This window comes from Castor canadensis, chromosome 14 (assembly GCF_047511655.1).
Source record: "Castor canadensis chromosome 14, mCasCan1.hap1v2, whole genome shotgun sequence".
Classification (NCBI taxonomy): domain Eukaryota; kingdom Metazoa; phylum Chordata; class Mammalia; order Rodentia; family Castoridae; genus Castor; species Castor canadensis.
In genome coordinates, this window is record NC_133399.1 from 26,454,145 (window position 1) to 26,476,634 (window position 22,490).

The 22,490-nt window shown below is 53.1% G+C and overlaps 1 protein-coding gene and 1 non-coding gene across 3 annotated transcripts; one reads left to right on the forward strand and one right to left on the reverse strand.

Annotated features, from left to right (window-relative positions):
* Positions 1-77: 77 nt before the first annotated feature.
* Positions 78-22,307, forward strand: Tyk2 (tyrosine kinase 2). 2 transcript variants are annotated; one of them, XM_020174309.2, is made up of 25 exons: positions 78-233; positions 1,273-1,378; positions 2,006-2,244; positions 6,482-6,605; positions 6,702-6,849; positions 7,320-7,483; positions 8,133-8,499; positions 8,982-9,185; positions 9,271-9,428; positions 13,122-13,230; positions 13,320-13,509; positions 13,596-13,699; positions 13,912-14,088; positions 14,184-14,271; positions 15,165-15,292; positions 17,037-17,172; positions 17,258-17,412; positions 18,192-18,342; positions 18,585-18,682; positions 18,891-19,083; positions 19,405-19,523; positions 19,933-20,105; positions 20,376-20,493; positions 20,912-21,022; positions 21,120-22,307. In XM_020174309.2, exons 3-25 carry the CDS (start codon positions 2,049-2,051, stop codon positions 21,252-21,254), a joined length of 3,546 nt encoding a protein of 1,181 aa, XP_020029898.2. In that variant the 5' UTR covers positions 78-233; positions 1,273-1,378; positions 2,006-2,048; the 3' UTR covers positions 21,255-22,307. The 2 variants fall into 2 exon arrangements, with proteins under 2 accessions (XP_020029898.2, XP_073910189.1); XM_074054088.1 differs by having other exon boundaries at positions 2,045-2,244.
* Positions 11,295-11,397, reverse strand: LOC141417156 (small nucleolar RNA U13). Its single transcript, XR_012441759.1, has one exon. It is a non-coding gene; the product is annotated as a small nucleolar RNA U13 (small nucleolar RNA).
* Positions 22,308-22,490: the final 183 nt, after the last annotated feature.

Consider the following 22,490-nt stretch of genomic DNA (forward strand, 5'->3'; position numbering starts at 1 on the left):
CGTCAACTCAACCAATGGCGGTTGAGACACGAGTGACGTCAAGAACCAGTCGGTGAAGCGCCATTCTGGAGAAACTGCCAATGGTTACCTACAGCGGGGGACGGGACTGCGGCCACAAGGGCATGCGCGTTGCAGTCAGCCAATGGGAAGCGCTGTCTCGTCTGCGAAGTGGCAGCGGCTCCCTGCGACGGCGGGGCGGGGTCCCGGGTTCGAGCCCGAGTTCCCCGAGAAGGGTGAGTCTGGAGGGCAGGGCGGAAGGGGGCGCGCTCGGGAAGTCATCAGGAAGGGGGCTGGAGGGACTGCAGGTGGTTGACATGAGCTGGACGGGAGCAACCGCTGCCTCCGCTAGGCTGGTCGGATGTCCCGCCAGTGCACCGCTCAATTACTGCCCGGGCCTGCCGGATTTGGAGGTTTTCGCGTGTGAAGGGGGTGCAGCGTTCCCAGGTTCAGATTTAACCCTGACTCCATCTTCAAATCTGCGCCTAAGTCTAATGGGGAGGAGGATGGAGGAAGTGAGAGTTCCCCATCCCCAGATGTGATCCCAAGCACCAGTGGATACTGATAGTGCACATTAATTAAGCGCTTACTGTATACGAGGCATTTCCAAGCCCCATGTCATTGACCCTACCCTATAGCCCTTTGAGGTGGACACTGTTACGTGCCCATTTTCCAGGTGAGAACGCAGGCTCAAATAGGAGCCCTGTCCTATAGGACCCGACGGTGTGGCATCACAACATCTCCCTCTCTCCAGGGCCTTGTCACAAATCAGTGACTTCCTGCAATCACTGCTAGACCACCCTAATGAGACTGGAGACTTGGCCTTGGTGTGGGGGGGGGGGCAAGATGTACACAGCTCCCCACCCCAGGTTAAGGGAGTCATAAGAGACTGTGGTCATTCATGGGGACAGACACAGAGGATGGGAATCAGGAACTGAAAGAGAAAAGTTGTCTTGCTGCTGAAGCCAAAATAATGACTTCATTAAATTAACGAATGAGCTGGGCACTGGTGGCTCCCACCTGTAATCCCACCCAACTACTTGAGAGGCTGAAGTCAGGAAGATCACAGTTTGAGGCCAGTTGGGCAAATCGTTTGGGAGACCTCATATCCAAAATAAGCAGAGCAAAATGGACTGGAGGTGTGGCTCAAGTGGTAGAGCAAGTGCTTTGTGAGCTAGAAGCAAAAACGTAGTTGCTTGCCACAACACTCTCCCAGTCCCAATCTTGATTTTCGTCACCTTTGGGTCATACTTTTTTTCCCCTGCTTCATTCAAGGTGTGTGCTGATCACCATGCAGACAAACATTGAAGCCTCTCGTCCTTCTTCCCTGGCCACCACCTCAGCACCTCTGTGCACACAGAGGCACTGAGGACCAGAATGGGTAAGTGAATGACCGCCTGAGTTGGCACAGGAAATTCCAGGACCCACCCCCAGGTGTGTTCGGTGGCAACTGCCTGCCTGGTTATTTTGGAAAGGTTGGTTAACAGTGGGGTTTTTTGGTTTTGTTTTTTTTGTGACAGGATCTCTTTATGTAGCCCAGGCTGTTCTGCCTCTGCCTCCCTAGTTCTAGGATTATAGGCGTGCACCACCAGGCCCAGCCAGAGTGAATCTTTATATTGGATTTTTATATTGGTTCAAATTTATCAAAAGAAAGGAGAGTTCAAGTGTTCAGTGGCACACACTTGTGGCCCTAGCTACTCAGGAGGCTGAGGCAAACGGATAGCTTGAACCTAGGAGTTCAAAGGCAGCTTGGGCAACAGAGTGAAACCATGTATCAAAAAAAGTAAAAGGTTTTGGTGTTATCATTTATGACAGGTGTAACAGATGGGGACCCACCCCCCCTCTGTGAGAAACTAATGTGAAACCTGAGGCACAGGGAGGGGGATCACACAGCCTGAGGGACCCCGAATCTCCCCTGGGGCCTCATCCTGGGTGGGTGCAAGGGTGAGGTGCTAAGAAGAAGTCCAGGGGGAGGCCTGGGGGCTGATGGGCTGTCCCTTCCCCAAAGGGACGTGCTGTACTGCTTAAGCCACATCTGCAACCCCAGGAGCATGCCTCTGTGTCAGTGGAAAGCCATGGCCAAGGCCCGCAAGCCCAGTGGGGTGGATGCTCAGCCCATGGCCTCCGTGGGAGGCCTGAAGGTGCTTCTGCATTGGGCTGGCCCTGATGGCGGGGAGCCCTGGGTCACCTTCAACGAGCCCTCACTGACTGCCGAGGAGATCTGCATCCGAATCGCACACAAAGTCGGTGAGTCCAGGACTTCGGCATCATGGTGAGGGTGGGAGAGCGGCAGAGCCAGTCCCCATTCAGCAAGCATTGAGCACCAACTGTACGCCACCTGCAATTCTTTTCTTTTTATGGCGGTACTCAGGTTTGAAGTCAGCTTCCCACTTGCGAGGCAGGCACTTGAGCCACACCTTTAGCCCTTATTTCTCTGATTATTTTGGAGATAGGGTCTCACTTTTTCCCCAGGCTGGCCTGGACCTCATCCTCCTATTTTACACTTACAGGCACACACCGCTGTGCACAGCTATTGGTTGAGATGAAGTCTCATGACCTTTTTGCCTTGGCTGGCCTCAAATAGCGATCCTTCTGATCTCAGCCTCCCAAGTAGCTAGCATTACAGACATGAACCACTGGCACCCGGCTGAGGGGGGTTTTTTGTTTTGTTTTGTTTGTTCGTTTGTTGAAGAAGGAGTTTCGACTGACACTTAGTCCTGAGCAGAGTCGTGGAATGACCTAGGAAGCCCACAGTGGATGTTTATCGGAGTCATGGTTCTGGAGGCTGGGAAATCCCAGAGCATGGCTCTGCTGTCTGGTGGTGGCTTCTTGCTTTACCACATGGTTGAGTGTGTCCCATGTGAGACAGAGTGTAGCGGCAGCTTAGGTTTCTTGTTTCTTTTTTCTTTGCTTTTCTTTGCGGTATTGGGGCTTGAACTAAGGGCCTTCATCTTGAGCCATTCTACCAGCCCCTTTTCTGTGATGGGTTTTTTGAGATAAGGTCTCTTGAACTGTTTGCCCCAGCTGGCTTTGAACTGCAATCCTCCTGATCTCTGCCTCCTGAGTAGCTAGGATTACAGGCGTGAGCCACCGGCGCCTGGCTTCTTCTGTTTCTTATAAAGCCACTAGTACTGTCATAGGGTCCCGCCCTCATGACCTCATCTGACTCTAATCACCTCTAAAAGGTCCCACCTCCACATTTATGTCTCTGGAGATTACGTTTCCTACACAGGAACTTTTGAGGGGTGTGACAGCAACCTGGCTGTGACATCTGCCACCTATTGATTTTCAGGGTTGATTTGACTCATCTGGCTAGCCGGGTGGTGCCTCCTTTCTCCTTTACTCCTCCATGTTTGTCTCCCTTGCAGTTCACACTAGGGGGAACGACATCCTTCCTCTTTCTCCCTAGAGGAGGACTGTTCTTGGGTTAAGGGTGTATGAGGAGGCGTCCCCTGCTGGATCGTGTAAACAAGCTGTCACACAAAGCGTGGGTGACAGAACATGTGCCCAGCAAAAAGAACAAGGTCTTTAGAGGTCCAGAGAGCTTGATGTGCTTATGGAAGGAAAAGACGTGCAGGGTGCCGATTCTAAGAACTGGGAGGGAAGTAGGAATTGAAACCAGAGTGTGACGGCAGAAGCCAGGCCATGGTTAGTCAGTGCTGAGGGGCTGGGCTTTCTTGGGAGACAGTGGGGAGTCATGGAAAGTTTAACTCAGAAAGCAGTGCAGTTTTACTGGTGCTTTAGGAAGCTGTCTCACAAAGAAGACAGCCTCGTTTTCTTCTCAGCAGGGCATTATAATTAGATGTGGAAACTTTGGAGAGCAATCTGATGTCATCTAACATGTTGAAACATATGTTCCCTGAGGCCATATAGTTTCATTTCTGGATGTCCACCCTACAAACATGCAACTCATGCATTCCAGGAGACCCACGTGAGAACTTTAGAGCTGCTTCATGTGTGAGAATGAAACACAGGAGACTATCATAAAGTCCCTCAACCAGAGAATACACAAGTAAATTGCAGTATGTTTGAACAATGGAATACTATGCAACCTGGACAAGGGAGTTTAACCAAAGCTGATATACCATACTCTATTTGCTTTGTTTTATTATTATTATTTTTTTTAGGGCTGGGGATGAAATCCAGGCCCAGCATATGCTAGGCCTGAGCCTACCCCCATCTTGAGGATTTATTTTTTATTTATTTACTTTTTTTTCTTTTTTGTATTACTGGGGATTGAACTCAGGGCCCCTAATTTGTTAAGCAAGGGCTCTACCATTTGAATCAATCCCCAGGCCTTTTGCTTTTAGTTTGGTTTTCAGATAGTCTCATGCAACCTTTGCCTGGGCTGACCTTGAACCCTGATCCTCTTACCTTTGCTGCCTGAGTAGCTGGAATTATAGGTGTGTGACACCATGCCTGGCCCTTCAGCTTTCTTATTTGTTTGTTTATTTTGGTGGGACTGGAGTTTGAACTCAGGGCCTTACACTTGCCAGGCAGATACTCTACCACTTGAGCCCCTCCCCCAGCCCAAGAAGCTTTCTGTTTTGTATTTTTCTTTTTCTGCAGTGTTGGGGCTGGGACCCAGGTCCTCATGCATTCTAGGCAAGTGCTTCTCCACTGAGCCATACTCTCTGTCCCTCTATACAAAGCTCCAAAACCTGTCACGTAAAGAGAAAGCCCATCACAAAAGGCCACCTGGTATAATACCACACATTTAAAGTTTCTAACATTGCAGATTGGATCACAGAGGACATGAAGATGATAAACTTGGTTCAAGTTTATGGTTACCTCTGCAGGAAGATGGATTTATGTAAGGACTTGAACTATACTTGTTTTTTTGATGGGACTGGAGTTTGAACTCAGGGCTTCATGCTTGAGCCACACCTCCAGTCCATTTTGTGCTGGTTATTTTGGAGATGGGGCCTTGTGGACTCTTTGCCTGGGCTAGCTTCAAACTGCAATCGCAAATAGCTAGGATTACAGGTGTGAACCACCAGTGCCCAGCTAGATTTTATTTCTCCATCTTGTGGGTGGCACATAAGTGATTATAAGTATTCTGAGTTTTTAAAATAAAAATTAGCGTATATACACAAAGTTGGGTGGCTAGTGAGAGTAAGTCCAGAGACAAGGGCTGGGATCTGGATTTGGAGGAGATTCTGTTAGGTCAGCCTTCTATCACTAAAATAAATGTCTAAGACAGTGAATTGGAAAAGGTCTCTTTTGGCTGACAATTTGGGAGGTTCTCATCCATAACTTGTTGGCCATGTTGTTCTGGACCTGTGGCGAGACAGCACATCACAGAGCTTGTGGTGGCGCAGAACCACTCGCCACGTAGTGAAGACGCAGAGAGAAAGGAGAGGACCAGGGTCTCAAAAGCCCCTTGGCATCCCACCTCCAATGACCTAGAGACTTCCCACTAGGTCCCACCTCTTAAAGGTTCCACCCCCCCCCCGCCCTGCCCAAGTAGCACCACCCTGGGGATCAAGTCTTTAACACACAGGCCTTTGGGAGATGTTTAAGATCCAAACTGTAGCTAAAGTGGATTGATTTTGGAGAGATTAAGATGTAGAAAGAGCAGGAATTTGAGGCTGATGGGGTGTGGAGGGCATGTGGGAAGTTCTGGTTTGAAGAAGTAGTCAGAGGAAGCACAGGTTTGGGGACCATGAATGAAATCTGTTTGGAGCAAGGCACATCGAAGGGGGCCTTTGCTGTGCAGGGGAAGACAGCAGGAGGTAGGTGGATATTTGTGAGGGGCTGGATATACCAGGCAAATTGCTAGCAGTTTCTAGAATTGTGTTTGTTTTGGATGTGTTTTCCTGCTATAATAAGCAACCCCCCTGAGTATTCCTGGATTAAGAAAATGAAGTTTACCTAAAATCAAATGCAGATTGGTTTGAATGTGGTGATATCCGTCTGTAATCTCAGCACTTGGGAGGCTGAGGTAGGAGGATTCTGAGTTGAAGGTCATCCTGGGCTTCATCACAAGACCCTGTCTCAGAAAACAAAGATGGCACAGAGTGGCTCAAGTGGTAGAGCACCTGCCTAGCAAGCGTAATGCCTTGAGTTCAAACCCTAGTACTGCAAAGCAAGCAAACAAAAAGCCAAATCCCCCCAAAAACAAGCAGGTCATATGGTCATCTCCATCTTATAGGGGCCTTCAACAAATCCCCGGGCAGGGGAAGATGGCAGGAAGAATTATTTCCAGGCTCAGGGATGTGCCCAAACTTCTGTCCACATACCATTGGCCAGGGGACCCCTTCAGTCCCCCCATCCTAGGTGCAAGGGAGGTTGGGAAATGTAGTTCTCTTGTGAGGCCATGGGCTGGTACACATATTGCCCATGTGCACCAGGAGACAAGCTGTAGACAAGTGAGGAGACCCAAGGAGGGAAGGTGAAGGGGGACAGCAGGTCTTGGGTCCCCAGATGGGGGACCTGATGGCAGCAGGTGACATGGCTCTTGACCTCATCCCTTCCGTTGCAGGGATCACGCCACCCTGCTTCAATCTCTTCGCCCTCTTTGATGCCCACACCCAAGTATGGCTGCCCCCAAACCACATCCTAGATGTGTCCAGAGACACAGGCCTGATGCTGTATTTCCGCATGAGGTGGGTGTAGCCCCCTTGGAAGGTTCTGTCCCATTTTGTTCTGGAGCAGGTGTGAGCCTCTGAGAGGTCCTAGCTGCACCCCTTCCCTTCCTGCAGGTTCTATTTCCGGAACTGGCACGGCATGAGTCTCCAGGAGCCAGCTGTGTACCGCTGTGGGTTTCCGGGGACCGAACCATCCTCAGATCGGGCAGAGCAGGGGGTACAGCTCTTGGACTCAGCTGCGTTTGAGTATCTCTTTGAGCAGGTATGAGCAGGGGTGGGGAGGGGAGGCCATTGTGGGGGTCTCAGGAACCCCCACTTCCCTCTCCAAGTCAATATAGCTAGTACATTTCAACTCATGCCATCTGAGATCTTTTGCTGCTTGAACCAAAAGACCTAGGTGTGGTTTGATCCCAGCACTGGGGAGGCTGAGGCAGGAGGATTGTGGATCTGAGGCCAGCCCAGGCTATATAGCAAGACTCTGTCTTAAGAGACTAAAAACAAAGCAGAAAAAAAAAAGAGTTTGGTTGAATGAGAATGAGTGCTGGGGTTGATTGGTGATGTCTGCCACAGGCACAGGATGGACAGAGGAGGTTTGTAAGCTATGTATTTGGTCTTTCATGAAAATGATGATGTCTTCCTCCAGAAGGTGCGAAGAAGCAGGGAACTAGAGTTCTCTGGCTCAAAAGGAAAGATTCTCACACCTCCCTTTCTACCCGCTTCTCCCACCCCCAGGGCAAGCATGAGTTTGTGAATGATGTGGTGTCCCTGTGGGACCTGTCCAGCGAGGAAGAGATCCACCATTTTAAGAACGAGAGCCTGGGCATGGCCTTTCTCCACCTGTGCCACCTCGCTCTGTGCCGCGGTGTCCCCCTGGAGGAGGTGGCCAGGGAGATCAGGTGTCTGGGGATGGAGTGGGGTCACTGAGCAGGTGGGGAATGCCCTTCACATCAGGTGGCTGGGGTGGCCCTTGCATATTGCCTCAGCTTAATTCATTCAGCAAACATTTATTGAGCACCTGCTGTGTACAGACTCAAGCTGTAGGCGTTGTTGCTATAACAGCAAATGGACAAAACTCCCCAGCCATCTCTTTGCATTGGCCCTAAAAGTGAGCACTTTTGGTCCCATTTCACATACGAATCTTTAACAGAAACAAAAAACAGACCCCTACATCCATACTTTTTTTTTTTTTTTTTTTTTTTTGAGACAAGGTCTCACTATGTAGTCTAGGCTTGCCTCAAACTCTCAGCCTCCAGTGCTGGGATTACAGAAGTGCACCTGCACACTCGGCCTAAAAGAAAGTCCTGTTAGGTTTCCAGAAACTGCCTAAGAGCTGAAATTTCAGCCCCATCAGGGATTCTGGTGATCTGTGCCCTGGACCCCCACTGCACCCCACTTCCCTGGGCTGTTCTTTTATAGGGTTCTTTCTTTTCCCCCTTATAGTGAGACTCAGAGAGGTTAAACCACTAATCCCAAGTCACCCAGCCAGGCCTGCCACCCAAGCTCCTGACCCCGCCATGTCCCTGTCCGCGCCCCCCCCCCTTCTAGCTTCAAGAACTGCATCCCGCGCTCCTTCCGCCAGCAGATCCGCCAGCACAACGCGCTGACCCGGCTGCGCCTGCGCACTGTCTTCCGCAAGTTCCTGCGGGCTTTCCAGCCGGGCCAGCTGTCTCAGCAGGTGGTCATGGTCAAGTACCTGGCCACCCTTGAGCGCCTGGCGCCCCGCTTCGGCACTGAACGCGTACCCGTGTGTCACCTGGAGCTACTGGCCCAGGCTGAGGCAGAGCCCTGCTATATCCAAGACAGAGGGCAGGGCCCTGTGGACCCCAGCCCCGAATCGGCCACCGGGCCCCCCACCCACGAGGTGCTGGTGACTGGTGTCGGTGGCATCCAGTGGCGGCCAGTACAGGCTGAGGTGAGCAGGGTGTCTCTTCCACACTGGGGGGAGGCGAGCCTAAAGTAGGGTCACCACTCACCCTTGGCCTTGGGATGCAAAGGGTGGCCATGATGGCCCTTTCCTCACCTCTGAGGAGTCTCCTGTGTCTATTTCTTGGAGAGTGTCCTCTGTAAGGCCCCTGGGGACCTGATGTCTAGGGTCTGTACGGCCCGCCCCCCCCCTCCCGTTTTTTTGGTTTTTTGTTTTTTCAGTACTGGGGCCAGCCCTTTTTTGTGATGGGTATTTTTAGGAGTGGGACTCATGAACTATTTGCCTGGGCTGGCTTGGAACCATGATCCTCCTGATCTCTGCCTCCTGAGTACCTAGATCAGGAGTTCTTGAGCCCAAGAGTTCAAGGCCAGCCTGGGCAATATGGCGACACCCTGTCTGAAACAAAGTGAATACATAAAATAACATGCCTTGCCTTGCTCTGTCCCTCATCCCACTCACTGGGTTTGTAGGATTCCAAGGGTGGCAGCAGCAGCAGCAGGAACCCCATGCCCACTCTGTCCAGGAAGAAACCCAAGGCCCATGAGGAGGGTAAGCAGCTGGTGGACAGGCCTCGGGAACCACCGTGGACCTACTTCTGTGACTTCCAGGACATCTCTCACGTGGTGCTGAAAGAGTGCCATGTCAGTATCCACCTACAGGACAACCAGTGCCTGGTAAAGTTCGGGCTCCTGCAGCCGTCTGGGTGGGTGGGGATGGCTCTGGCCTACAGCACGTCCCTGACGTCCTCTCGGCCCGCAGGAGCTGAGCCTGCCTTCCCGTGCTATGGCCCTGTCCTTTGTGGCACTGCTGGATGGCTACTTCCGCTTGACCGCTGACTCTAGCCACTACCTGTGCCACGAGGTGGCACCGCCACGGCTGGTGATGAGTATCCAGGATGGTGTCCATGGACCTCTGCTGTGAGTGCCCGGAGCGGGAGGACTGGCAATGAGCCCAAGACTCTGAACTCCGCAGGCTGTGCGGTGTGTGCATGTGTGTGTGCACTTATGCATATGTGTGTGCACATGTGAGCTCATGTGTGCCTCTGTCCATTGTGTGTGCATGTTAGTGCACGCCTGCTTGCCTTTGTGAGCATGCATGTGCATGCTTCCAAAATGTGTGCCTTTGTGTCAGTGTGTGTGCAGATACACGTGTGCAAATGGACACAGTGCACACGTGGGTGCACATACAGTGTGTACAAGTGTGCACATCCATGCACTATGTGTGTACACGTGCGCACATGGACACACAATGTGTGTTTGCCTGTGTGTCAGTGCATGTACGCATGTGCATGCATGCTCAGTGCATGTATACATGTATACTGTGTGCATTTGTGTGTGCAGTGCAGGACATGCATGAGCACACGTGTGCACATGTCCAGTGTCCTGAATGTGTGTGCATATGTGTGCGTGCATGTGTGTGCGGGATTGCGTGGCAAGTGTGGGTACCTGGGCTAGGAGGGCCACGTCTGGATGTAGGTTGTGTGGCTGTGTCACTGCTCCAGTGACTTGTGTGTGAGATGGCCATCACCTATCAAATTGTCAGATTGCATAAAACAGGCGGTTTTCATGGGATGGCATGGCTTACCAGCTCCAGTGGCCATTAGGCCTGTTGGTACTTGTACCTGGGCAGATGTGTGGAACTCTGCAGGTCCCTGTCTAAAGAATTCTGCCTGTGACATGCAGCACTGAGTTTGGGAAGTGTCAGTCCCATGTGCTCATCAGGCGTGCATCTGTGTGGGGTGAGGTCATGGTTTGTGACTTATCTGGTCATTGACCTTGTGTCTTGCTTTCCCTTATCCTTCCTGTGACACTGGGCCTTAGCACCCGGGGGGGTGGCTGCAGAGGTCTGACCTATCTGGGACTTGGCCCTCCCCCAGGGTAAGCTGAAGTGGCCATTTCACCTCTGAGGGCAGTGGCTCTGCCCGCCATCCGACCCAGGTGTGTGCCACCATCTGTGTGCATGAGCCATATTAGTGTGTCAGGTACTTTGTGTGCAGCTTTCTGGGCCTGTGTATCTAGCACTTTGTAGTGCCCATTTGTCATCTCTGGGTCTGGGATGTCAGGTTCCTATATTAGTCCATTTTTCATTGCTATAACAAAACACCTGGGGCTACATGCTTATAAAGAACAGAGGCTCGTCAGGCTTGGTGGTACGTGCCTGTAATCCCAGCACCTGAGAAGTGGAGGCAGGAGGATTGAGAGTTTGAGGCCAACCTGGACTACATAGCAAGACTGTCACCAAAAACACTAGCCAGCTAAACAAACAAAACAGGCCTGGGGATGTAGCTCAGTGGTAGCGTACTTGTGTAATAGGTGTGAGGCCCCGGGAAAGAAGAAAGGAGAGGAGAAGGAAGGGAAGGGAAGGGGAGGGGAAAGGATAGGTGAAAAGAAGTTTATTTTATTTTTTTGGTGGTACTGGGGTTTGAACTCAGGGCCCCACACTTGCTAGGCACGTGCTCCACCATTTGAGCCATTCTTCCAGCCCTTTTTTTGTGCTAGATATTTTCAAGATAGGATCTCATGAACTATTTGCCTGGGGCTGTCCTTGAATGCAATCCTCCTGATCTCTGCCTCTTGAGTAACTAGGATTACCGGCATGAGCCACCAGTGCCCAGCAAAACACGGTTTATTTTTTGGCTCACAGGTCTGGGTCTTAGGTTGAGGGCCACATCTGGTGGCGGCCTTGCTGGTAAAGTCCTGAGGCAGCACAGGTATCACGTGGCAAAAAGACAGGAGCAGGGGAGTGCATCTCATCTGGTCTCTCTCTCGTTACGTTTTTTTTCATGTCAGAAGGGTAGCGTGCCCACCTTGTAACAAGGTTTGAGGGTGGCGCATGTCACACAACGGCATGAACACCCAATCATCACGCTGTGGGCCAAAAAAGGATCACTTCTTTTTATTTTTATTTTTCAGTGCTGGGATGGAACTCAGGGTCTCACACATACTAAGAAAGCACTCTACCAAGAAGCTACATCCCCAGCTTTCCCTCTTGTTGTAAGCCATCAGGATTTGATCTTTGGGGTTCCACCCTGAATCAGTCAGCTTTGTTACTGTAACAAAATACCTGAGGTAATCAATTTATAAGAGAAAAGGTCAGTTTTGGCTGACAGTTTTGGGTTTCAGTCCGTGATCACTTGGCCTGTTTGCTTTGGCCCTGTGGCAAGGCAGAAATGCCTAGCAGACTCACCTCATGGCTAGGGAAACAGCAAAAGGGAGGAAAAGACTGGGGTCCCATAGTCCGCTTAGAGGGCACTGCCCCAGACCTAAAAACCTCCTGTGTAGCCCTACTTTTTGTGTGTGTGTGTGTACTGGAGTTTGAACTCAGGGACTCGTGCTTGCTGTGCAGGTGCTCTACCACTTAAGTGCCCCCAACTCTTAAAGGTTCTGCCACCTCCCAACAGCATCAAGCAGGGAAGCAAGTCTTTAACACATGGGCCTTTGGGAGGCATTCAGGATCTAAACCATAGCACAACACGACAAGTTTATCCTATACTAGTCCCTCAAAGGTCCCACCCCTACGCACTATGTTCAGATCGAGTTTCCACCCCTAAAACCTCACCATGGGGTTAGACTCCAGCTTCAGAGTTTAGAAGTTTTAGTCTATTAGAGCCATATTCAAACCACATGCAATCAGTGATCCCACCTACTCAGGAGGCAGAGAGAGGAGGATTATGGTCTGAGGCCGGCCCCTGGCAAAAGCACAAGGCCCTATCTGGAAAACTACTAAAGCAAAAATGGCTGTGGGTGTGGCTCAGTGGTAGAGAACTTGCATAGCAAGTATGAGGCCCTGAGTTCAGACCCCAGTATAGCTTCCCACCCCGCCAAAGAAACACCTACACTGTCAAACCAGAGCAGCTCCATGTGGCCCTGTTACCTTGGGCAAGTAGAAATATCTGTGATTGTCCTTTGGGCATGAATGGAATGGCGTGTGCACCCATCTGGCGTTTCATGGCTGTTTTTTTGTCTCTGTGTCACCCGTTCAGTGGCTGTATTTGGTGTCATGGATACCTGAGTGCCTATTCTCCCTCTTGTGTGTCATGTCAGTGGTCATGTGTTATCCCGTGTGGGTGTGTCACGTGAATGGCTGACTTTTTTCTGGGGTAGCATTGGGTTCAAACACAGTCTTGCTTTGTAGCCCAGGCTAGCCTCAAACTCACTATGTAGCCCAGGCTGGCCTCCAACTCTCAGTCCTCCTGCTTCAGTTTCCTGAGTGTTGGGATTACAGGCATGAGCCACCACGCCTGGCTTCTGTCTCTTCTTTCCTCCTTTCCTTTCCCTTTCTCTTTCCTTTTCCTTCCCTTTCCCTTTCCGTTTCCCTTTCCTTTCCTTCTCTTTCCCTTTCCCTTGCCCTTTCCCTTCCCCTTTCCCCTTTCTCTTTCCCTTTCCTTTCCCTTTCCCTTTCCTATTTCCTTTCCCTTTCCCTTTCCTCTCATTTCCCTTTCCCTTTCCCCTTTCCTCTTTCCTTTCCCTTTTCTGTGGTACTGAGGAGTGAATTTAGGGCCTTGCTAGGCAGATGCTCTAGCACTTAAGCCCTGCCCCCAGTCCCTGCTGCTTTCTGTCTCTCTGTTCTGGTGTGGGCTGGCCTAACATGCCCTCTTGTCCCCCTCCCAGGGATCCGTTTGTGCAGGCCAAGCTCCGAACTGAGGATGGCCTCTACCTCATCCACTGGAGCACCAGTCACCCCCACCGCCTCATCCTCTCAGTGGCCCAGCGGAACCTGGTGGGCCTGGGGCTGGGGGGGTCCCTGGACTGGAGCTGGGGGGTCTCCCTGCCCTGATCCCTGCTCACTGCCCCTTCCCCCCATCCCAGGCACCCAGCACGCAGAGCTTGCGCCTCAGGAAGTTCCCCATCACGCAGCAGGCCGGGGCCTTCGTGCTGGAGGGCTGGGGCCGCTCCTTTGCCAGCGTGCAGGAGCTGCGGGTTGCCTTGCAAGGCTGCTCTCTGCGGGCTGGGGACGACTGCTTCTCCCTGCGCCGCTGCTGCCTGCCCCGGCCGGGAGGTAGTGACGATGATGGGGACCATGGGGTGGGCATGGGATCACTCCCCGGTGCCAGCCCATGTTAGCGACTTCATTTCTGCCCCTAGAAATCTCCAACCTTATCATCGTGCGGGGGTCTCGGACCAGCACCAAGCCACTGAATCTCAGCCAGCTCAGCTTCCACAGGGTGCACCAGGATGAAATCACCCAGGTGGGCGTGGCCTCTGGGTGGGCGTGGCCACACGAGATTGCTCAGGTGGATGTGGCCTGGGCGGACGGGGCCACCAAAGTGAGACACCCAGGTGGTGTGGCCCTGGTGGGCAGGGCTTGAGCAGAGGGCAGGGCCCCTGAGGACATGGTGGCTGGTGTTTTAGGTCAGCTGCCAGCTGGCCTTACAATGCTGTTCTGTGTCATTTTCCACAGCTATCGCATTTGGGCCAGGGTACAAGGACCAATGTGTATGAGGGTCTCCTGCGAGTGGGGGGCCCTGAGGAAGGACAAGCAGACAGCGGGGACGCCCCAGAACCTGCTGGGGGCCGTGTGCAGGAGCTACGTGTTGTGCTTAAAGTACTGGATCCCAGTCACCACGACATCGCCCTGGTGAGTGAGCAGGACTGGCCCTAGCATGCCTGTGGAGTGGGGACAGGACAGGAGGGGTGGGCTTGTCAGCCCCCTGACGTGCCCGGTCCCCACAGGCCTTCTACGAAACAGCCAGCCTCATGAGCCAGGTCTCCCACGCGCACCTGGCCTTCGTGCATGGCGTCTGTGTGCGCGGCTCTGAGAGTGAGTGGGCCCCATCCATACTTAACCTGACTTTTGTAGACAGACCACCCCCGCCCACCCCCCCCTGCCGCTGCCTTATACCATTCCCAAGCTGTACATCGACTCCCTTTTTTTTTTTGTGGTACTGGGGACAGAACCCAGTTTTTGTACATAGTTGGCAATTGCTCTACCACTGAGCTGCACCCCAGCCCATGACTACTTCTCGGGTCTCACTGTACCCCAATCCCAGGCTATACCTTGATCTTCATCCTGTACCCCATCCTAACTATATGCTTAATCCATTACATCCTAACCCCAGATTACACTTGGGCCCTCACCTGTACGCTGACTCTCCACCTACAACCTATTCCTGACTACATCTCAGTCTCCTCCCACCCCAACCCCTTCTGCACCCCAGGCCAGGTCGACCCTCCTACCCCATCAGCACTGTTGTGTTCCCATCCTTCTAGACCTCAGTCATAGTCTAGTCAACCTACTTCAAGCCCTCATACCACCTGCACCCTCTGCTGCAAGTTCACATACACAATGACCCCAGCTCCACCCCTACCTCCGCCCCAAGGGCCTGTTCCTCTCTGTTGCTTCTCTGACCTGCCTCCTCTGTCCATTTGCCTGACTGCCCTGCTATCCTGTCATCACTTATGCCCCACCTTGTCCACATCCACCTCCTCTGTGCCCCACCCACCTGGGCCCCAGTGCCCCTTCCCCTCTGCCACACTCTCCCCTCCATCCGACATTCCTTCTAACCCCAGACTGTCTTCCCAACCTAACCTAGTCCCTCTGCCCCATGCCTTTCTTCCCCAGCCCTAGCTCAGCCCCCAAGTCCTGTCCCTGGTCCCTGGAGGTGGGAAGGCGGGAAGCAGGGGGCGGCCCTTGGAGCAGATGGTTCTTTGCAGATATCATGGTGACAGAGTATGTGGAGCACGGGCCCCTGGATGTGTGGCTGCGGCGAGAGAGAGGCCATGTGCTCATGACGTGGAAGGTGGCAGTGGCCCAACAGCTGGCCAGTGCCCTCAGCTACCTGGTGCGTGGGCTGTGGGTGGCACAGTGTCATTGAGGGAGGCCAGGCAGCCTGGGCAGTAAGGCAAAGGCAGGACACAGCCCTCAATCCCCACACTGGTTTTGGGAGATCTGGCCTGGGAGCTCATACATCTTGCTCCACCGCCTGCTGTCACAAGCCTGTGGCCTGGCCTTGGCAACCTCTGATGTTCTCTCTGGTCTTTCATCCCCCATCTCCCTCTAATCCAATCATCCCAGTCTCCAGAGCGCCCCCTTCACCCACTCACTCAGTGTTTGTTGGGTACCCTCTGTGTGCCAGGCCCTGTCCTATGCCCTGAGGATACAATAGCAACAAAGAACCTATGTCCCTGTCCTCGGGGAACTGGCATTTTAGGAGGAAGAGAAAAGGGTAGTACATCATCCCTTGATACCCTGGGGAACTGATTCCAGGATTCTGGAGGATGGCAAATACGAGGACGGTAAAGGCCCTTCTGTAAAGTGGACATCAGGCCAGATGGGGTTAGGCACGGTGGTTCATTTCTGTAATTTCAACTACTCAGGAGGTGGAGGTAGGAGGATCAGAGTCTGCAGGCCAAGGCCCAGACAAAAGCATGAAACCCTATCAAAAATATCTAAAGCAACAGGGGCTGGAGGTGTGGCTCAACTGGTAGAGTGCCTGCCTTGCAAGTGCATGGCCTTCAGTTCAAACCCCAGTGCCACCAAAAGAAAAAAGAAAAAGGTATAGCGTTTGCGTAAAACTTGTGCACATCCTCCTGTGGACTTTTTTTTTGTTCTTTCTCTCTGCTTCCCTCCCCTCCTCTTTCTTCCTCTGCCTTCCCCTTACCTCCCCTGCTCTCTTTCCTTCAACATGTAGCCCATGTAGTCATGGCTGGCCTTGAACTGGAGGTCCTCCAGCCTCAGCCTTCCAAGTACTGGGATTAAAAGCATGCACCACTAATCCTCCTGTTAACATTAAGTCATCTCTAGATAACAAGCTCTTAATATAGTGGACATGCTATGAAAATAGTTACGCTAAATTGCTTAGGGAATAATCACATGAAAAATATCTATACATATTCAGTACAGACACAGCCATTATGGGCCCAACTATGTTTTTGATCTATGGTTGAATATACAAATGCAAAATCCCCAGATAGAGGGCTGCCTGTAATTAACTAGGTAGCATAATAGATTGGAAACATAAGACTGGGGGCAAAAGCTGGGTAGAGTTAAGGGGTTGCTACAAGTAGGCAATGAGGTGAAATTGTATATAGGTGGGTTGGTGCCAGGTGTGGTGGTGAATGCCTATAATCCCAGCACTCAGGAGATTAAGGCAGGAGGATCAAAAGTCCCAGGCCAGCCTGGGCTATGTAGTGAGACCATAGATAGATAGACAGATAGACAGATAGATAGACAGACAGATAGGGTTGGGGAAGGCCTTACTAAGGCCACCTGAGGGAAGTGGCAGAGGGAGCAGTGAGGACACTTGAGGGAAGAGAATTTCAGGCAGAGGGAATGGCCAGTGCCAAGGCCCTGAGGCAGGAGTGTGGCTGACATGCTTATGAGGATAGCAATGGTGTCTTCTGGCCTTTCGTCCCTGGCCAAGAGCCTTGGCTCCCAGTTATACCTGGTTTCGATGACAATGTCTTGGCATCCCAGTAATGGCCACAGTTGCCTTTTCCCCATGGAGACCTTGTGGGAGAGGGGTTGGGAGCAGAGTTTGTTTCCTACCCTGGTGGTCAGGCCCCTCTTCTTGTCTCCCACCCCAGGAGGATAAGAACCTGGTTCATGGTAATGTGTGTGGCCGTAACATCCTGCTGGCTCGCCCGGGGCTGGCGGAGGGCACCAGCCCATTTATCAAGCTGAGTGACCCTGGCGTGGGTCTGGGCGCCCTCTCCAGGGAAGGTGAGGACCCAAGTGGGGCTGGGCACAGGGTCGGGCTTCCCCTGCTCCTTCCACCCTTGGTGACCTCTCTGACTACGGCTCTCAGAGCGGGTGGAACACATCCCCTGGACGGCTCCTGAGTGCCTGCCTGGTGGGAACAACAGCCTGAGCACCGCTGCTGATAAGTGGGGCTTTGGCGCCACCCTCCTTGAAATCTGCTTTGATGGGGAGGCCCCTCTGCAGGGCCGTGGCCCCTCTGAGGTACGTCCAGGGGATCCCTGGGCCTCCAACTATGAGGGTTCATTCAGTAATGAACCCCTTTGAAGGTCATCGTGGAAATCAGTACTGCTCAACACACACAAAATAAGCAGCCAATGTGCTTTAGAGCAGAGATGGAGGAAGGGCAGGTTGGGTGTGGCAGGGGGAGGAGGGGAGAGGGGATCCCTGACCCATTTGAGGGACTGAGTAGGGCTTCCCGAATGAGGTATTATTAAGTGCAGAATTAGGTCCCAGACATGGTAGCTCATGCCTGTAATCCACTTGCGAGGCAGAAGTAGGAGGATCACAATCTGAAGCCTACCTAGGCAAAAGCAAGATACCCTATCTGAATAATAAATAAAACAAAAAAGGGCTGGGGGTGTGACTGAAGTGGTGGAGCACCTGCCTAGCAAGTGGGAGGCCTTTAGTTCAATCCCCAGTATCACCACAGCGCTCCCCCCCCCAAAAAAAAGTGCAGAATTAGGCCAGTGGGAAAGCCTGGAAAGGGCAGTTAGAGGGCACAGCCTGTGCAAAGGACCAGAGGCTTTTGTGTGTTCAGGTTCCTTCAGTCTTGAGAGATCAAGGCAGGGTGCAGAGGCAGTGAAAGCTAGTTCAGTGCTGAACTTGGGTCCAAGGCCTTCCAGTGTGGCCCTTTGCTGAGCTGTTGACTCCAGTGTAAAACATGAATGACGGGCAGGTACTGCCTGTGGCCCCAGGGCCTGGATGTGCTCTTGGGGCAGGGATGAATGAGATGCCACTCCCACCTGTCCCCTTCCCCACAGAAAGAGCGTTTCTACCAGAAGCAGCACCAGCTGCCTGAGCCCTCCTGCCCTGAGCTGGCCACACTCACCAGCCAGTGCCTGACCTATGAGCCCGCCCAGCGGCCATCCTTCCGCACCATCCTGCGCGACCTCACTCGGCTGCAGCCCCACAGTGAGCCCTACCCCAGTTCTGGGACCCTAGGAGATTAGGGGTGGGGTTCCTGTTGAGGCAGGCACTGTGACACTTCCCAGGTCCCTGTACAGGGGTACAGGGTGTGCATCGGTTTCTGATTCACTTAAGAGCAGCCGGGTGAAAGGGATGCTGGGGGAAAAGGGGCCAGCCTTGTGATCCCCGAGTGTGGACCAGCTGGGGAAAGGGCCAGGGTTCGGCCTCACCCACTATGGTTCTTCCAGATCTCGTGGATGTCTCTGCTGTGAACCCGGACTCACCTGCCTCAGACCCCACGGTTTTCCACAAGCGTTATTTGAAAAAGATCCGGGATCTGGGCGAGGTGAGGGCAGGGCCTGGAGAGTGGGGACTTGGCTTAGAGAGCTGGGGTGGGGCCTGGAAAGCAAGGCTGCTTAGAAGGCTGAAAAGAGACCTAGGCCCCAAAGACATCCATGGAGTGGGTGGGCCCTAGGACTTTCCACAAGGAGGATTACCAAGAGGCATGGCCTGGGAACTGGGGTTGGGCTGACCCTCCTCTGCGCTCTGGCCAGGGTCACTTTGGCAAGGTCAGCCTGTACTGCTACGACCCGACCAACGATGGCACCGGCGAGATGGTGGCGGTGAAAGCCCTGAAGGCGGGTTGCGGCCCCCAGCTCCGCTCGGGCTGGAGGCGGGAGATCGATATCCTGCGCACGCTGTACCACGAGCATATAGTCAAGTACAAGGGCTGCTGCGAGGACCAAGGTGGGCGGAGCTTGGCGTGGCTCAGTCGTGCGGGAGGGGGGGGGGGCTAGGTTGTGGGCGGGGCCCCCTTAGGACCTGGCCAATTAGAATCTCAGACCCAGGGTGAGGCAGCGGCTGGGAAGACTTCTTCCCAGTAAGGGGGTGGTGCGTGCTGGGCTCAGGATGGGTGTAAGCCAGTGGCGCTTCCCTTGCGTGGGGACAGGAGGGTCCATCTCATCAAAGGACTGGGCCTAGTATGCACGGGTCTTGGTCTTGCCTGCTCACCCGGGAGGGGGCTCTGCGGGCCACATGATGGGCACCCACGGCCCTTCTCCATGACAGGCGAGAAGTCGGTACAGCTCGTCATGGAGTACGTGCCTCTGGGTAGCCTCAGAGACTACTTGCCGAGGCACAGCGTCGGGCTGGTCCAGCTGCTGCTGTTCGCCCAGCAGATCTGCGAGGTGGGCTGGCTCTGCCCTTATTTCCAGAACCTGCCACCTCCGCTTTGACCTGCCCTGAAAGGTCTTGTCCAGTCTACGCCTGCTTATTAAGCCAGGTCCTCTTGTGCTGGGACTGACTGCCCTTGGTTCTCTTGAGTCCTGCTCACCTGGCCACACCCCCTGCAGGCCCCGCCCAGTTCCCACTTGCCTAGATCCGCCCACCCTTGCTCGGGCCCCTCCTCTGCTTTCTGGCGCCTTCTTTTGCTCAGCACCCCCCCTGCCATCCTGTCTCTCTCGCCACTGGGTCCCCACAGGCTTTATTTAACCTGACTGTCCCAGCCATCCTGGTCACCGCTCCTCAGGCCCTGCTGCTGCCGCTGCTGGCCTGCCTCTGCCCCACTGATCCTGATTGTCCCTACCCCGCCCCCAGGGCATGGCCTACCTGCACGCACAGCGCTACATCCACCGAGATCTAGCTGCACGCAACGTGCTACTGGACAACGACAGGCTGGTCAAGATCGGGGACTTTGGACTAGCCAAGGCCGTGCCTGAAGGCCACGAGTACTACCGTGTGCGCGAGGACGGAGACAGCCCTGTGTTCTGGTGACTGGGGGTGGGGAGTCCGGGGGCGGGGTGCCAGGGTCACTTGGAACAAACAGGGTGGAAGAGTCAGATGCTGGATCTCAGAGGAAGAGCCTGGGGGCGGGGCCACTTTGGCTTGGCCAAGTAGACCTTCATCCCCTTAGACTGGCACCGAAGAGTGGGATTCCTCCTGGGGCCAGATGTGCCCTTCAGTCCCTGGTGAGGGCTCCAGCCTGGTGTGCTCCCATGCCCTGAGTTCAGTCCCAAAAACTAAATGTCCCCTTTCCCCAGGTATGCCCCAGAGTGCCTGAAAGAGTGTAAGTTCTACTATGCATCTGATGTCTGGTCTTTTGGGGTAACCCTCTATGAGCTCCTGACACACTGTGACTCCAGCCAGAGTCCCCCTTCGGTAAGTGCCAGGCACATACACCCACCTTGCATTTTGCCTGGGGACCTGGCTCCCAGCCAGGTTTGGCGATGCACACCTGTAATCTTAGCTACGCAGGAGCTACTGCCAGGAGGTTCACAAGTTCAAGACCAACCCAGGCAAAAGTAGTGAGTTCTATCTCAGAAACAAAAGGTCTGGGGACAGAGCTAAAGTGGTAGAGCACCTGACTAACTAGTGTTTAGAGACAGAGACTTGGTCGTGCAGTGGAACTCTTTTGGCCTCCACTCACTATTAGCTGCCTCTGGAAAAGAGCTTGGATTGTTTAATTCATTCATTTTGGAGGTACTGGGGTTTGAACTCAGGACTTCATGCTTGCTAGACAGGCACCTTATCACTTGAGCCACACCTCTAGCCCTAATCAGTCTTGATTATGCCATAGAAATTCATCGAGCTCATAGGCCTCACCCAGGGCCAGATGACGGTGCTGAGGCTCACTGAGTTGCTGGAACGAGGAGAGAGGCTCCCCCGGCCGGACAGGTGTCCCAGTGAGGTGAGGCAGTTCCCCCTAGCCCAGCCACCTTTTCCCTGTCTCCATGGTCAGTCTGTGGGGAGGGCAGTGATCACATCCCTGGTTTCTCCTTCCCTAGGTTTATCTTCTCATGAAGAACTGTTGGGAGGCAGAGGCCTCCTTCCGCCCTACCTTCCAGAACCTCATACCCATCCTCAAGATGGTTCACGACAAGTACCAAGGCCAGGCCCCCTCAGTGTTCAGCGTGTGCTGAAGTTCAAAGGCAGCTCAGCTTGGGGCCATGACCAGGCAGTACTCACAGAGGGCCTCCAGCACACACCCTAAAAGGAACTCAGCGGGGAAAGTGGCCTCACCACCCATGGGCCTTACTCCTTTCTGAAGACCCCATCGCTATGAACTGACTTCATTTCTGTGGCCATGACCCTGAGAGACCCAGGATGGGCAAAAGGCTAATCATACCCTTGAATCCTATCCTTTTGGGTTCTCCTACCTCCCACACGCAAGACCCACCATCTCCACTAGGTGGTAAGGAACTCCTGCTGGAGGTGGAGGTCTCTGGGGCCCATCTTCAGCCAGATGGGCTACCTGGGGTCTGCTCTGGGGACTGCAGCTCTAGAGCAGGACCCTTGGACAGGTAGCATTCAACTTTTTGGGGGTTTTTGTTGTTGTTTTGGTGGGACTAGGGTTTGAACTCAGGGCTTTGCACTTGCAGGTGCTCTACCGCTTGAGTCACACACACCTCCAGTCCATTTTGCTCTGGTTATTTTGGAGATGGGATCTTGAGAACTATTTGTCCAGACTGGCCTCGAACCACAATCTTTCTGATCTTAACCTCCCAAGTAGCTAGAATTATAGCTGTGAGCCACCAGCACCTGGTTTGGATTCAACTTTTAAACCTCTGCTCACCCCTAAACCAGCAGCTATGGTGAGGATGTAGCTTATCGGTAGAGCGTGTGCTTAGTGTTCAAGAGGCCCTGGGTTCCTCTCCTGCCCCCAAAACAGGCAAAGGTAAACCACCAGCTAGATCAGTTCCTGGTACATAGAAGGCGCTCAATCACTACTTGTTAAATGTACAAAGTATTTAGGGGCCACTTACCACATACATTGGACTCTGCGGGTTTTACTCTTTCCTTTCTGTGCGGCCACAGGCAAATGGCTTTGCCTCTCTGGGCCTCACTTCTGAACCTATGGGGATGGACATGTTTGCTACCTCATAGTACTAATGTAGAGTGCTGAGGAGGGGTGCGTGTACATTGCTTAGCAGAGTGATACCCAATAAGTACTTAATAAACACTCTGTGTTGTTACTCCGGTGTTTGTCAGAATGTTTTTGCTTGGCTGATAAGACTTGAGATTATGAAGTCAGATACAATTGTGAAGGCAGCAAAATAATTTCCTTCTCCATAAAGAACTTCTAAAAACAAGTGGCCAGGTTGGGTGAGCACACCTGTCATCCCAGCACTCAGGAAGCTGAGGCAGGAGGATGTCCA